Consider the following 16,257-nt stretch of genomic DNA (forward strand, 5'->3'; position numbering starts at 1 on the left):
AGAATGATGTGTGTTACTGTATGGTTCCTGCCAGATCAAACCGATCTAGCCATTTACCTCTGACCTCTCTTATCAACAAGGCCTTTCCATACACAGAACACCGTGACCCGTGTGTAAACTTGTGGGGATGTGGTAACTTAGTGCAGCTGGATTACCAATCAGAACATTATAAGTTCAAATCCCAGGTCCACCAAGCTGCCATTGCTGGGCCCCTGAGCAAAGCCCCTAAGCCTTAATTACTCAGTTGTATAAAATGAGATAAAAGTGTAAGTCACTCTAATAAGGGCGTCTGCTAAATGGCCTAAATGTACAAGACCATTGTTGGTGAAATTTCCAGGAGATCATTAGTTTCAACAAAAATGCCACGGTTACAGAAACACTAACTCCCTATTGTTTTATGTGAACTCGAGCTCTTGACATCGACCTGCGTGATTGTTATACATCGTGCTGCTGCTACATGATTGGCTGATTATATAAAGCCGTTTTAACAGCACAATGTTGCAAATCTGTAAGAAAAAAATAATAAATAAACAGAACACATTCTAGGTGAAACAATATTTAATCAGAAACAATTATTTACAATACAGAGATAAATTAAATTATTTATTTATTTTTAAATCCTATGCCTGGCAAGGAACTTAATTCTGTTCCAAAAATGAAAAACAGATGTCATACAGTACAGGACTTCACTTGTTTGGTATTAAATAAATCAATTTACATTAAATTATCCAAAGTTTGCTCCTGCATTGATATCAAGATTATATTAATTAAAGCAAGGAGAGTTAGGATCATATAATTCAAACGATTTTACAATGCTACTCCATAGCACGTCATGTTCAAAGTCATTTAAAAACAAATTTACTAATGCAAATCAATGCACGTTATAAAATAGAAACACATGTGAAAAAGCTTGTGATACAGTCAAAGCAAGTACATTTGCTCGAGCTTTAAGATGCTGAAAATGAGAAAATGCAACATTCAGGTGATCCCTACAGAAATGGAGCCTGACAGCATTAGAGCTAACTTATAGATGAATCCGTGTGCTACTGAAGGCTCAACAATGTGTTTGTATTCTTCAGAGCAAATCCATGCTTTGTAAAATTCCACATGTCTCCAACCACCTCGGTCCTAATCTAAAACTTCTTAAAACACCAAGTCACATGCCTTATTACTTAATATTCTAAGTCTTTGTTTTAAATAATGCATGCTAATCAGATAAGAGCTTTTTAAAAATGTTTGGCAGTGACAAAGAACCAGAGGATAAATCCAGCTCACAATAAGGGTAGAAATAGCCCTTGTTATTGTGTAGCGGGGTGTACACGATATTTTCTTTCCCAAAGATCCCACTAAACAGTAATGAGTGTGATGACACTTTAAACTGACCAGTCTTTTATAATAATAATAAAAAATTAATAAAAAAAAAAAAACACCAACCACCAGCATGTATTAATCACATGTCCGGTGGTGCCACTGGTGTTTTTATAACATTGCCGTGTAGGTGATGTGTGTGCGTCCGAGTGTGTGTTGGGGTATCTCTTTATTTCAAATCAACTGCCAAAATAAGATTTAAATCCTATAAAAGGCCTTGATAAACATGAACCCTTTGTACAGTGTTGAGTCTTTGCTACATGTCCAAGGACACAGAGGAATCAAAAAGCTGTGAAGGATTTAAGCGTGTGTGTGTGTGTGTGTGTGTGTGTGTGTGTGTGTGTGTGTGTGTGTGTGTGTGTGTGTAAAAGACGTGTAAATAATTTGCAAGTTCTTGACTGGACAGAACTGGTGTCTCACGCAGGGCATCAGGTCGGTCTAGTTCAGAATCACCTGAGAAGGGCTGTGTGTTGCAGAGATGCAGCTCAAAGTCTGATCATGGCAGTCAGGCGTGTGCGGCTGCAGTCTTTGTGGCCTCAACAACAGAGGCTGTGACAGAAACTCTCAGGATTCCTTTAATAAGGGAATGTCTAATGGGAAGAGAAAAGAAAGTGTGTTTATTTCTAGAACACAATATTCTCGACATGCCTGGGTTATATAATAATCATACATAACGCTACGGTATTCCCTAATGCCAGGCTTCTTTTAGCACAACGAATGGAATGGTTTATGGAGCATGACCAAGAGTTCCCCGGGGCGGTGACTTGGCCTTCAAATTCCCCAAAAACTCAATCCGAACAAGTATCTGCAGGATGCACTGGATAAACGAGTCACCTCACAACTTGTGGGACTTTATGGAACAAATGGAACAGCACACAATCAGAGGTCTTGTGGAACCGATGGGTCAGAGCGGGTTCGACAGCACAAAAGGGACGTACACAACATTGTGTGGTTTTAACGCTACGGTGTGGGTGTGATTGTGAGCGTGTGTAATCAAAATCAACTGCAGTGGTGTGCTGTGGCAATGTAGTCCGGTATTTTCCAGGATCATTTTGCTTGGAGTGTTGTATTCTCTCTACACCGCATCAGTTTTGAGTTGACATCAGAATAGTTCATGTTTTAGAGTTATGATTAACGTGGAATGAAAGGTACTGCTTGCATTAAACAGTTGTTACCTCACAAGCTGTTTTTTTTTAATCTCTTCACAGAACGACTAGAACTCCACCACCCACTCTCGTCTCTCTTGTTACTAATTTGCGAGATTTAAGTACACTTTAAATCAGGAAGCAAAGGATTGAAGAATAGAAATGTCAGACATCTGACCTTGCTCTGACCGTAATACTCTCTGGATAACATCTGCTGGTTTAGATTTCACCAGTGTTCTTCCCACTTAGTTACTTAGAAAGTGAAAGTTTAAAGTCTTCAAACTCTCTTATGGGATGGGAGTGGGAGACTACATTTTCTAAAGCGCTGACACTCCAAAATGCTTCTGAGGATGTGATTGTATGAATGCCTTCTTGTAGCAAACCTCACTGGGTGATTATACACATACAGTATTATTATACATTTCTGCTTGTTAAATAGCAACATTTTCTTTTACTCCATTTATTATTAGACTTACGTGAAGCATATCCACCATACAAAGTGAATTTACGGCTACTATACTATGAGAATGGGAATGAACATAAACCTGTGGCTTGTTGTGCAGCCAAAACTGCCGTCCTAGTTGTGATGTTATAGAACATCAATAAACAACTTCTGACCAATTAGATTAGAGAAAAGCATTGGATTTTTAAAACAGATTATAGTACTGCTGAGAAAGAGGTAGGTGAAGAAAGAAAGATGTGTAGTATTAACATGACTAGAAAGACTGTTAAGCTTAAAAGACATGATCAATAAGGAGCGTAACGAGTTCGTACCGTCAGCGAGGTTCTGCTCTGAGCCGTTTAGAGACGGTAAACTGTTTTGCTGACTCGCGTCTGGATTCTGGCACTGAAAGGCTGAGGACGCTGCTGTCGCTCCCTGGGCACCGTCCAAGCTCCAGGAGGAGGAAAAGGAAGATAAAGAAGATGGTTGATGTATCACTGAGACCTCTGTGTGCTGAGCATTTGTTGTTGAGGTCTGGGTTAGCGCATGCTCCATAGATTCTAGCTGTGTTTGTGGTAGCAGCCGAGGCAAAACTGCACCTCCGGCTCCAGACACAGCCTCCTCGTAGGATGGTAAGGTAACCTGCACACCCTCCACCATGATGGTGACCGTCTGCCCGGAGTCTCCCTGATCACGCCTACGACAGGGGAGAGCGCAAAGAAACGAAGGTTTTCACAAGTTAACGTTAATAATTATTCCGTCTTAAATATTAAATCTTACACTTTATAAGCATTTGTTGTTCCAGTGTTCATTACTGTGGAAATTCTTTAAACTGTGTCTGTACTGTTAAATATAAGCCTGTTTGTTAACCTTTAATTAACTGACTTTCTTTAAAAAAAAAAGTGTATATGTATAAAGTGTTTATGAATAAATACGATGAATGACATTGCAGATCGTTTGTCGGTAATTAGTTGCTCACAGAAAAAAAGCTTCAACAGCAAGCTAGAGTTTATTAGGAAACATCATAATGACAAAAGCAAGGCAAATTTCTCTAAGCAGCACAGAATTAAAGGCCTTCGACTATCTAGTCCGATATGTTAAAGTATAATAGTATAATAAAATGCAGTACTCGCTACATAAATAATAAGTTGCCCATTTTCAATCATACTTTCATCCATTAACAGCCGGTTTAATCGTTGTCACGTTTGACCAGTTATACCATTACAAGGTGTTTAATTTGAATAATAAATATAGTGATGTTCTTGTGTGGCCTTTATTATGCACAGAATCAAATATTGTATTAAGGTTGATAAGCTGATCTGTGACTGGGCCAGTAAGTTTTATACTCGATCACACCACATTATGTGGACAAATAGCTCCACCTGGTGGACATTTATTTATTTGCGTGATGTGATATGGACTGTAAGGTTACCAAATCCTACTTTAACAGAACTGACCTGTTTGATCTGATGAGAAAAGATGAAGAAAAGAACAAGCCACAAAAGGTCTACTAAACATATGAAGTCATGTGAAGAACGATTCATTGACTAATTCATTGACAGACTTCAGTGACAGAATAGAGAAGATGGTTCACTAAAATAGCTGCTCAAGAAATAATGTAAAAAAAAAAAAAAGTGGAGTTAGTGGAGTGAAACTTAACTTAAAAAGCTAAGAATATATCCAAAACCAAACTGCTCTTATGCTGTATTATATAAGATTATGAAGTAGAAGTGAGCTCACCGTCCATGATGAAATGCCTTCAGTTTGGGTTGCAGTAAAACAAACACCACCATCAGGAGAAGGACAAGTGCTACAGAGCTGGCTGTGGTGGCCACAATGGACAGCGTGTTCATTCCCAGCGCAGGAGCTGCATGCTTTTCTGTACGGAGCAGACGTTTTAAAAAGATACACAACGTTTACCCTTTCTATCTTCCTTACTGCATCTGGTTTTGTGAAAGCAGTTTCCTTCCCTCAGGCCAAATCATTTTTAGAACTAATTACAGACGAGCCTACAAATAGCTCAGAAAATAGAAGTAGAGGAAGGAGCAATGGACATGTGGTTTGTCAGATGTTTGGAGTGAGAATTCACCTTGACTGAACACACAGCTGATCTGCATGGGACTGTTCCATTCTCCGTTCTGGCAGGTAACATATTTATAATCTCCCTTCAGCGTGTAGCCTTCGTCGCAGAAATACTCCACCACTGTGCCATCAGTGAGACGATGACATGATGCTGGATGGCAGGTGTAACCCCCGTTCTTTGGTACAAATGGAGGACTGCACACTGAAACACACAAGACGTGACGTGACGTGACTCGGTGCCTTGCTCAAGGGCACCTCAGTCGTGGTATTGCTGGCCCGAGACGCGAACCAACAACCATAGGGTTAGGAGTCTCTCAAACGCTCTTATCATTAGGCCATGACTTCCCCCAGCTTTAGAAGACATGGTCAGATGTCGTGCCCTATTTCAGTGCCTTTTCTAGTTTAAACACATCCAGTTCCCTTCTATTTTATTCATGTATTTAGGAACTCACAGTTATTGTGAAGACAGCGTGGTGGACCTGAGGACCAGAGCCCCTCTCTGGTGCAGACAACGATGCTGGGTCCGTCCACAGTGTAGCCTAAATCGCAGCTGTACTGCAGCACTGTGCCCACAGGAAACGAGCCTCTGTTTGTCTCCGTCACGTTTACCTGTCCATGTTGGATGGAGAACGGCCTCACGCAGCCTGGTGAAGCAAAGCAAGTTACAGACAGGAAAGATTAGAAGTGTAGGTTATTGGAAAACCTCCAAGCAAATATGCTTTAAAAACCAAGTACGTTTAAAATATACCTGAAAATACAGACATCATGTAGACAAATTCTAAATTGTACCAAAAAGAATATACAAGGTAGACAGAAGTAAACAAGTTGACTCCTGAGATAGACCTAATTATCTACCAATATGGGGCTGCACAAAAAAAAAATCATATTAAGATATATAATAAATAATATATTCAGTTTTCAATGCTACTCATTCGACAGTATTCCAAAGCTGGTCCAATGGTCATTTAGTGAATTTACAGAAGAAAAAATGGAGAAACAATGTCAGAAAACTAATCTGAATAATGTATTAATTACCCAAGCTCCAGCTTGGATAGAAAGACAATTTTGTCATTAACAAATATTATGTACTCAGTAATAAGCCATGTTCCTTAATGGCTTAAAGAAATGTATGAAATGAATGGAGCAATTAATTCTTGGCTTCATTCCTTAAAACCTCCCACTGACCATGTTTCATTCAAAGCTGGTTTTACCTGCCAACTGGACTTATCATTAGAAGGACAGTAACAGTGCCATGTTTGATGCCCACATCTGGCGGTCCATTTAAATTCCAGATCTGTTTACAGAGAAAAACATTGGGGTGTTCCAAAAACTAGTGAAAGCAGTAGTGGGAATAAAGTCTTCCTGTTGCAGTGGGCTTTCTAACTCTGCCACAAAGCACAATGTATTGGCTAGACACTGGCCAAGAAGCATCTGCTCCAGAATCTGCTAATCCTGCTCCATTTTGCTCTACATACACAATAGCGTGTCTGTCACACAACTGTGCAGCTCCAATAGATGAGGTGCATTTGGTTGAGGCTTGGTGTGGATAAGAGATTTTGTGTAAAGTGGAGAAAAGCAGCTGACCTTGGGTCACTTTGATGGCTTATACTGCATATCTGCATCCCCTGCCAATATAGTAAGGACATATTCCCATACTCAGCATTTGGGGGTCAGCTATAGATAGGTAAATTGTTTTTTTTTTCCGGCCTGGTATCAATGAGGCCTTGAGACCAAAAGGGATGATTGCTTTGGTTGGCAGCAGTGGCTTTGTGATTTTGAAACCTTTCCCCTCCTATCCAGCGGCTCTTTCCAAACAGGAAAGACGTCCTCAACGTCTCCCAAATCAGAGCTTTCAGCTTGGCTTGGAAGTCATTATCTATCTAGGATAGCATGGCTGTAGACCTAGCACCCTCATGCTCCTCTGTAATCCCCACAAGCAGAATGGCTGGCCACGGAATTGTAAGGAGGCCAGTGCTGAAATGTACAAACTACTAGGTTTTACAGTTTCTTTTGCTGAGCAACGTCTGCAACCAGGTTGTGGATTTGCCAAGACAATAAATAAACACTAGGTGTCTTGTTGAGCTTGTTGGCCATTGCCGTGGCGTGGATAGAGCTGCCTTAGATAGCAAGCAGTGTATGATTAGAGGCCTGAATTGACTCTGAGCCAAAGTTAAATTCCACCTGTTTGGTATCATGTAACAAATCATTTTCTATCCAAGAAGGAATAAAATTATCCCCAATGAATGAAAGGTGACCCGAGTTCACAAGACCCTATGCAGTGAGCTCTTATAGTGTGTATAAGTAATCCGACACACACTGGCGAGAAGAAGGCAGGAAAAGATGAAACGACTGCACCATACATCACTATCTAACCCTTTTTTTGGAAGGTCATGCAGGGTGTGGAAGGTTTGAAAGATGTACACATGGGCATAAGGAGGTATCCTGATGTTTCACGTTGCCCCAGAGGTTAGAAGGGGTGAAAGCTGTGTTTAATGAAAATACCATGTCTCAGCTTTAAATCAAATTCCAAACACTTCTACTGACCTTGGCTGAGCACACAGTTGATCTCCATAGGGCCGTTCCATTCTCCCTTTTGGCAGGTGAGGTATTTGTAATCCCCCTTCAGCGTGTAGCCCTTGTCACAGAAATACTCCACCACTGTGCCATGAGTCAGATGATGGCATGGAGATGGGTGGCAGGTATAACCCCCGTTCTCTGGATCTAATGGGGGGACACAATCTGGTGGGGATTTGAGACAGTTTCAAATCACTGTTGGCATTATTGAGAATGAATGAATAATTAGTACCTGAAAGGATAGGTGAATGTAAGTGATTGTTTTACATTCATATTATGTTTTAACATTACTTTGCATTCAGACTTTATAGGTCACACTGGGAACCTTCTAAGACAAGCAGAACTGTTTAGATAGATGACTCTTGCATCCAAAATGGACAAACACCAAATGTGACACTATATTTTGGGCAACATGCTATTTGGTGAATGAACAGCTGGTTTTAGGACTATTCCAGCAGTCTATTAAACAGGCTTTGGCTTATACCAGTGCTAATTTTGACACTATTTTGGGACTTTGTTAAGCTTTCAATATTACAGTTTTAGGAGGTGATGCTTAGGACACAGAAGGTGCTACTCATGAGTAACCCTTCCAAATTTCTGACATGTCACAAGAGAAGCTCACAGTTATTGTGGAGACAGCGTGGTGGACCTGAGGACCAGAGCCCCTCTCTGGTGCAGACGACGATGCTGGGTCCGTCCACAGTGTAGCTTGAATCGCAGCTGTACTGCAGCACTGTGCCCACAGGGAACGAGCCTCTGTTTGTCTCGGTCACGTTTACTTGACCATGCTGGATGGAGAACGGCCTCACGCAGCCTGGTGAAGAAAAACCATCAGACATATTCCCAAATTTAGTAACGCTAAAGAACAAAGGAAGTTGAGGTTCAAAGCTGCGGGCAGAACTAATTAATAGACCCATCTTTAGTAATCATAGGTGGGGTAATTAATTCTATTTCAACTCAGTCCCTCAACTCTTAACTCAATCACTTTACTCATACTGCTAACCAACTAAAGCTACGTTGTCCCATGAGCCAAGAGATTACCTTATTTGATTCAAATTGTAAAACCTCTAGGACATAAAAATATCTATCTGCAGGGAACTTACTTGATGCTTGTGTAGTAGACAGCACACTCACAAAGAGCAAAAGAGACCAGGACAGGGTAGAAAGTGGCAATGAGACACTGACCGATGAACAACCTTCAGTGATTCCTTCTGACATCTTACTGCTCGGCGGCAGGGCTACTGTCTCCTGTAGGGAATTCAAGTTTAAACAGTTCATCATAAATAATAAATCTACTGTGGGAGGCTTTGTTTTATACAGACAAAAATGTTTAGCATAAAGTGTTCACTGGCTTGAGATACTTCAGATTCAGAGGCTGCTTGACATTTTCAAAACCAGGTCTGGTTAACACCCCTGTGTGAAAAGCTTGACTGAGTTGCCCTTCACAAGCACAATGACCATTCGCTGATCACTGGTGCGTGACCATCCCATGCGCTTTTTTTTTGTTCTTCGTTTTTATCATTTGTGGCTATGTTTTCACAGCCAGGTAATGAATAAATATCAATAAATAAGCAAATAAACAAACAAACAAATAAATAAGCAAAGGTATTCCATTACAGCCACTCTCTTCATGTAAATTTCTGACTGCTTTCTAACACGACCTCAATTTTCAATCTTTTTAAAATTGTGTGGATTTATATATATATATATATATATATATATATATATATATATATATATATATATATATATATATATATATATATATATATAAGCCAAACCAAATTTTCTGCAGGATTCACAAAGGTTTCAGAAACAATGTACAACGTACTCACTTGTGTATGATCTCCTGTAAAGGGCAAAGCACAATCCCGGTACAGATCATTTGCATGTTGCGACACCCACAAGATTCCATAACAGTTCAAATTAAAGGCACGAAATGAACGAGCAGAGTAAAGGCAAAAGATATTTGGACTCTTTTCTATGCCAAGTAAATATTTAATTACATATTCATAATAATGTGCTAAATCTTCTTGCCCTCCATTACATGCCACCATGACTATTAATGCAAATTTGTCTTATTAATAAGTAGGGATGGGCGTTTTCTGCAAATATCACATTTGAATATTTGATCTCACAAAAAAGGAATATTCGGATATTCGTTTATTTAAATTAAGTTTTTTTTCCCGTCATTTTTGAACAAGCTTATACACAATAAGCTTAAACATTATGCTACATCATGTTTTGTAGCTGAAAACCTTTAACCATGTGTGCAAACAAACAAAAAAGTACAGAGCAAAAGCAAAAAGTGAAAAAACAAAAAACAAACAAAAAAAAAAACGTAAATACCTGCAGGAATTAAACTATTGTATAGAACGTAGCCTAGACTAAATTTAACTTTGAACCGTTTAAACTGTCAGCAAATCTTTTTTCTTTCTATTGTTTTACATGTTTTCTTGTTAAGGAACACAAGCATGTCAACATTATCAAGGGAAAGTCGGCTCCTTAGTCTGGTAACAATAAGGCCGGCTGCGGAGAAAACGCGCTCTGACGGCACAGAAGTTGCCAGGACACAGAAATAACGGTGTGCTAAGCGACTAAGTTTTGTGAAGCGCTTTGTGTTTTCGTTCCACCACTGAATGGGATCCTCATCTGGTGGAATACATGGCTCCAGCAAGGACTGTTCCCACTCGTCTCGGCTGGATTCTCTGTAATCATCGCCGAAGAACTGGCTCAGCCTTTTCCGACGAGCGGGCATTGCCGCATTCTCTTCATCGAAGGCATCGCATGCTCTCATAATGTTCAAAAATAAATATAGCGAAATTCGAATAGCTTTTTTATTTATCGAATAATTACAGCAGACCGAATATTTGAATGTTCGACTATCCGTGCACACCTCTATTAATAAGGCATGTGGCAGCCTTCTTATTAAGGCGCCGGGCTACCAATCAGAAGGTTGTGAGCTCAATCCCAGGTCCTCCAGCTGCCACTGTTGGGCCCCTGAGCAAGGCCCTTAACTCTCAAATGCTCAGTTGTATAATAAGATAATGTAAGTTGCTCTGGATAATGGTGTCTTCCAAATGCTGTAAATGTCTAAATTTATGGATTTTTGGCTCACTTTTTTAAATCTCTCATATTCTTTATTTAATGCCAATAATATATATAAAATAAAATCATTTTGGGGGTTTTTCCATGAATGGGCCAGGGTCTATTATAGTTTATTATTTTGTGAAATATAGACGACATCTTTCCACATGCCCACCAGTACCACAGCACTGTTAAATTCCCACTCAGCTTGTGAGATTGTGTGTACAGACTGATGATAGTATCGCCTCTTGTATCTGAGGGGAGGAAGGAAGGGGGCGTGGCCAACATCACCCTTATTTCTGGGGGCTTTCAAACAGGCTGTTTATTTAGAAACAGAGCAAGGTTTGCATGAAATGTTGATCATGTGAATGCTATCATGTGGCCTGGGAAGCACAATGCAGTACTGAATCCGAGACCAGCTGTCATTCCTGTGAATGTAACTCACACTCTGGACTTTTTCAGTCAGTAAAGAAACTTGCTATCACTTCCTACAACACGCGTGTCTCATGGGTGGCAGGGGAAAATATCAGGGAAATAAAACTATATAGTAGTTTTATGTTCTCCATGTGTGTGATGATGTAAGATGAACACAAATGCACCAGAGTCCAGGGTTCGATAGAATCAAGTAAGTATAAAACCAAACCAACAGTGTTCCTGGGATGGAACACTGGGAAAATATAAACTCATTCTGGTTCAGACCACAGTGTGGAAACCACCTCTGTCTGAAAGCTTGAAGCAGACACAACATTTTCCAACAGACCTTAAATCGTCCATCTTTTTCCAACTGTCGTCAATTGTTCCTAATTCCAAAATCTGATTACTCAACAGCAGCTCTGAGGGTGGTGCTAGCTATAATTCAAGATGCTAAAGTGCTGACATTTCACAACATTAAATGCATCTTAAAGTGTTGTGACTGTGACATACGGCTAAGTATGGTGACCCATACTCAGAATCTGTTCTCTGCATTTAACCCATCCAAAGTGCACACACAGCAGTGAACACACACACCGTGAACACACACCTGGAGCCGTGGGCAGCCATTTATGCTGCGGCGCCCAGGGAGCTGTCAGGGGGGATTCAAGGGCACCTCAGTCGTGGCCGGCCCGAGACTCGAACCCACAACCTTCAGGTTACGAGTCAGACTCTCTAACCATTAGGCCATGACTAGGCCCCAAATGTTTCGCATATCCAAGGTTATGGGGTCAGAGCGCAGGGTCAAGCCATAGGACGGCACCCCTGGAGCAGATGAGGTTAAGGACCTTGCTCAATGACCCAACGTTGATGTCTCAGCAGCCTGTGGACTCCAACCCCGACCTTCTGATCAAGATCCCAGCGCCTTAACCACCGGACCATCACGTCCTCACAGTAATAAATTACGTTGTTGTTGTTTTTTCCCCCAACAAATAAATAGCTGTGATAAGAAGAACTCCAGTATATACACCACACACAGGGTCTCATCACACTATTGGTTATTATCCCAGAAGTGCTATTTGTAAACCTCTTCTCAAGTCTAAGTGTCTTCAGACTACACTTCATGGAACACATTTTGATACTCAAACGACTTAATATTCAACTGATATGCAAACGAGTCCATGATCTCAACTGAGAGCATTTTGTTTGTTTATTTTTTTTGCATTAGCTACTTTTATTCCCTGCCATAACAAACAGCACATCGACACAGTGTGCAGGCTGCAGCTCACACACATCCGCCCACACATCAGAGCTGAAAATCCGACTTCCTCGTTTCATTTACTCATATGTTACGATGCTATTTAAAAGTTGTTCTGTACACAAATTGTCGACGTGGCAATCTCAGTATTACTGTTTATCTCACACATCAAACACAGATGTAAAGCTAAAGCCACTTAGCAACACAGGAAACGTAGCTAACTGGCTAGAATGTTTCCAACATCTAAGCTAACCGCTAGACGGTTTGTTTATCTAGTCATAACTTTAAAAACAAAAACTAACAAACTTAAGAACCACGATAAAAACGTGTTTTCGTGGTAGCTGGTTATGTTTTTAATCGCATATGTGTGCGTATTTACTGTTACATTAACAAAGGAAGTACAGACAATAGCTAGGCACAGTTAGCCAATCATTGTTCGCTATCTGATGTACAAGACAAAATGTTCTCTCCACCAACATGTGAGCTAACAGCTTAGCTAATCCAAAAGAGATGGAGTACAGCTAGAATCCTGCATGTAGGTTAGCCAGGGCTTTAAATCGCCGCTTTTTTCTTTAACGGTAGCGTTGCTTTGTTGTCATTAAGATGTCAGTGATTATCATTGTTATGTCCAAATGAACTCACGTGCTGATGTGAATAGAGCATGAATTGTATTTTCGTCACATTTACTAACACGTCAACACGCTGTTTTTTAATAAAGATACGAAGGTTTAAACTGACCTTTGTTCGGGGATAGGTAGCTAGCAGGTTAGCTCTGCCGCCTCGCACAGCTGTCAGCTAGCTGAGCTCGTTCCTCTCTCTCTCTCTCTCTCTCTCTCTCTCTCACACACACACACACACACACACACACACACACACACACACACACACACACACACACACACACACACACACACACACACACACACACACAGCAGAGACGTAAACACAACACTATCACTATAAGAGTCTCAAATATCCCACACCATTTCAATAAAAGTGCCAGTCAGATGGCTGGTAAAATGTAAACATTGTAAATATTCTTTACATACTGCTAAAGTAATGATATAGTCGTTGATCTGGACAGACCTAGCTCACAGACCTAGTTCACTCTTCCTAACCCATGGTGCATTGTTTTAACACCTGGATTCACACTATAAGTAAAGTGTTCACAGTATAGGGGAGAGAGGAGTAAGATGACCCGGTGGGTAAGTTGACCCACCCCCTGTTTCTGGGCAACTATGCAAATTTGGTGTAATGTGACCATACATTCTGAAGGACTCCATCATTTGTAATTTTTTGTGAAGAGGAGAAGCACATGTTACAAGAGATAAGTTGTTGTTTTTTTTTTTTCACAAAAATTCACTTATTTGCTTGTTAAAGTTGATTTTCTGCATTTCAGGTATACTCGCTGTTGTGCCAAAGCAAATTTATCTAGGTCTAAAGTTGTGTATGGTACATGTTGGTGATTTGTCAACATATAAAACCATATGAATCATCAAGCTAAAAGTTAGCCTGAATTGCTAAGCTAGGCAATTTTTTACCAAAATGGTGACTATGGGGCAAAGTGAGCCAGATGATGTGGGGTAAATTGAACCAGTGGTTGGATCAATGAAGAAACCTTTGCAGAGTTCTTTGAACATCTGGTTCACCATACCAAGTGCTCCTCTGACCATCTAATAGTGCTACTACTTGATTTAAGCAAAGAGAAAGGGGATTGTTATGCTCACAATTCCACCCCACACATCTCATCGCCTGCAGTTTCTGGACAAGAGTGTCTATGGTCCATTCAAGACCAATTACAGCCAGCACATACTGTACCACATCCCTGTATGTGTGAACGAGGCTTTCATGTCAGCAATGACACCATGGAATATCTGTTCTGGATTCAGGTCCACAGGGATTTTTCCTTACAACAGAGATATTTTCTCTGATGTAGAGTTTGAATCATCCATGGTGTCAGACAGACCAAACCCTGATGTGCTGTCTACTTCTGTTCAACCCATGGCTTCAACCTCCACCTCTATGTAGGATCTGTCCCACTGAATGATGTGCTGAATAAGCTTCCTAAACCTTGAAAGGTTGGACTTCAACTTTAACTGGTTTGTTTTGTGTTGTTTGAGGTAGCTTTAATAAATGACATTGTTTGGAAAGGTAAGTGTATTGTTAAATAACTTTTTTAAAAGTTTTTTTTTTGTATTATACTTGCATAAAATAGGATGGTCAATTTACCCCCAAATTGCTCAATTTACCCACTGACTGGGATCAACTTACCCCTAGCCTGGGGTAAGTTGAGTCACATGAACACTTTTTTTTTCTGAGGTCATATTTTCAAGGATCTATGTCATAGGTGCATTCTTATATTTTCAGTTGATAGGCAACATCCCAAATTAACATTAGATGTCTTCGTTTTACTGCTGTCTAAATTTCACTTGCCTGGAGATCCACATAAGTAAAATCTGGCTCATTTTACCCCACTCTCCCCTATTGTAATATTTTGTAATTTTTTTTTTTTGGATGTAACATCAGTTTTCAGTGATTATGCTCAATTAATTACAGATATACTATCCTCCAAAGCAACTCACAATTCAATTCAATTTTATAACGTTTAACGATAGACATTTTCGATAACGATAATCACACCCTCCAGAGTCACCCGTATGAGGATGAGGTTCACCTTTGAGTCTGGTTCCTCTCAAGGTTCCTTCCTCTTCCATTCAAGGGTTTTTTTTTCCTCACCACAGTCACATGAGTCAATTTTCAAAAAGCAGCTTTACGGAAATATATGAAATCAGGAAATGTAAATTTATTACGAACAAGCCATAATAATTAAATGGTGGCAAGGAAAAACTTGCTCAGAGGATCTGAGGAAAAAACCCTGAGAGAAACAAGACTCAAATTGATACTCATCCTCTTTGTGACACGAGATAGTGTAGTTATAAATAATTTCTCTTCTATAAAAGTAATATATATAATATAAATGTAATATAAATATATATATATATAAAACAAAATACTCAAGAACAGCAGGATGTGAAGATTATTATGTAACCTAGCATCTGGTGATGCAACCAAGTAATAAAATGATCATTTCATTGTCATTCCTTCACCATTCACTCCTGATTTGTATGTAAATATCCTTATATTAATGCTGAGAGTTACAACTTTGAGCTCATGTTCATATTGAGTTTGAACACCAATACACTGTGGTAGACAGACAAAGTAACTATAACTTTGTAAGTGTCCAAATATGATTTTCACTGTGTATGTATTTAACTGCTATAACACTGTGTTCATTAACTGTCTTCTGTGTATTGTTTTCTTTTGGTAATGTCTTGTAATTGTTTTGTCTGCACTGTCTTTTGTCCTGCACTGTCTTGTCTGTCTTGTCTTGCACTGTCTTGTCTGTCTTGTCTTGCACTGTCTTGTCCTGCACTGTTTGCACCAGGTTGCACAGATGCACTTTATCTAGGACCACTAACTAAGTCTTTAATATGTTTTATGTAGGACCACGGTCCTGAACAAAAGTTGTCTCATTTCACTGTGTACTGCAACAACATTATATGGCTGAAAAGACAATAAAATCTTCTTGACTTGACTTGACTTGACTAGAGGTGGTAAAGATTCCTGTGAAACATAATGTTTTGGATAATAGTCCTTGATAAGGTGTGCAAGAAAAGCACTTCTGATCACATGATCTTTGCGTTACTATAAACTATAAATATTTTTTTTCTGTATAAGCAGGTCGGGCTTTTAGTTATGGTTTACAATAGGAAGCATATTTCACTCAGTCACAATTAGTCATAAATACAAACACATTTAAATATATCTAATATTAATCTTCTATTTTTGTACGATATTAATCTTTATATTAACCTTTAGTTTTATGTTTG

At 39.7% G+C, this 16,257-nt stretch overlaps 1 protein-coding gene across 1 annotated transcript; it reads right to left on the reverse strand.

Moving 5' to 3' along the window:
• Positions 1 to 543: 543 nt before the first annotated feature.
• On the reverse strand, positions 544 to 13,225 carry LOC113659658 (sushi domain-containing protein 6-like). The gene is made up of 9 exons (XM_027172569.2): positions 13,106 to 13,225; positions 8,715 to 8,859; positions 8,234 to 8,425; positions 7,582 to 7,776; positions 5,490 to 5,681; positions 5,045 to 5,239; positions 4,696 to 4,834; positions 3,288 to 3,652; positions 544 to 1,958 (listed from the first exon to the last, which is right to left on the reverse strand). Exons 2-9 carry the CDS (start codon positions 8,827 to 8,829, stop codon positions 1,933 to 1,935), a joined length of 1,419 nt encoding a protein of 472 aa, XP_027028370.1. The 5' UTR covers positions 8,830 to 8,859; positions 13,106 to 13,225; the 3' UTR covers positions 544 to 1,932.
• Between the last annotated feature and the right edge of the window lie 3,032 nt (positions 13,226 to 16,257).

Source organism: Tachysurus fulvidraco, chromosome 12 (assembly GCF_022655615.1).
Source record: "Tachysurus fulvidraco isolate hzauxx_2018 chromosome 12, HZAU_PFXX_2.0, whole genome shotgun sequence".
Classification (NCBI taxonomy): domain Eukaryota; kingdom Metazoa; phylum Chordata; class Actinopteri; order Siluriformes; family Bagridae; genus Tachysurus; species Tachysurus fulvidraco.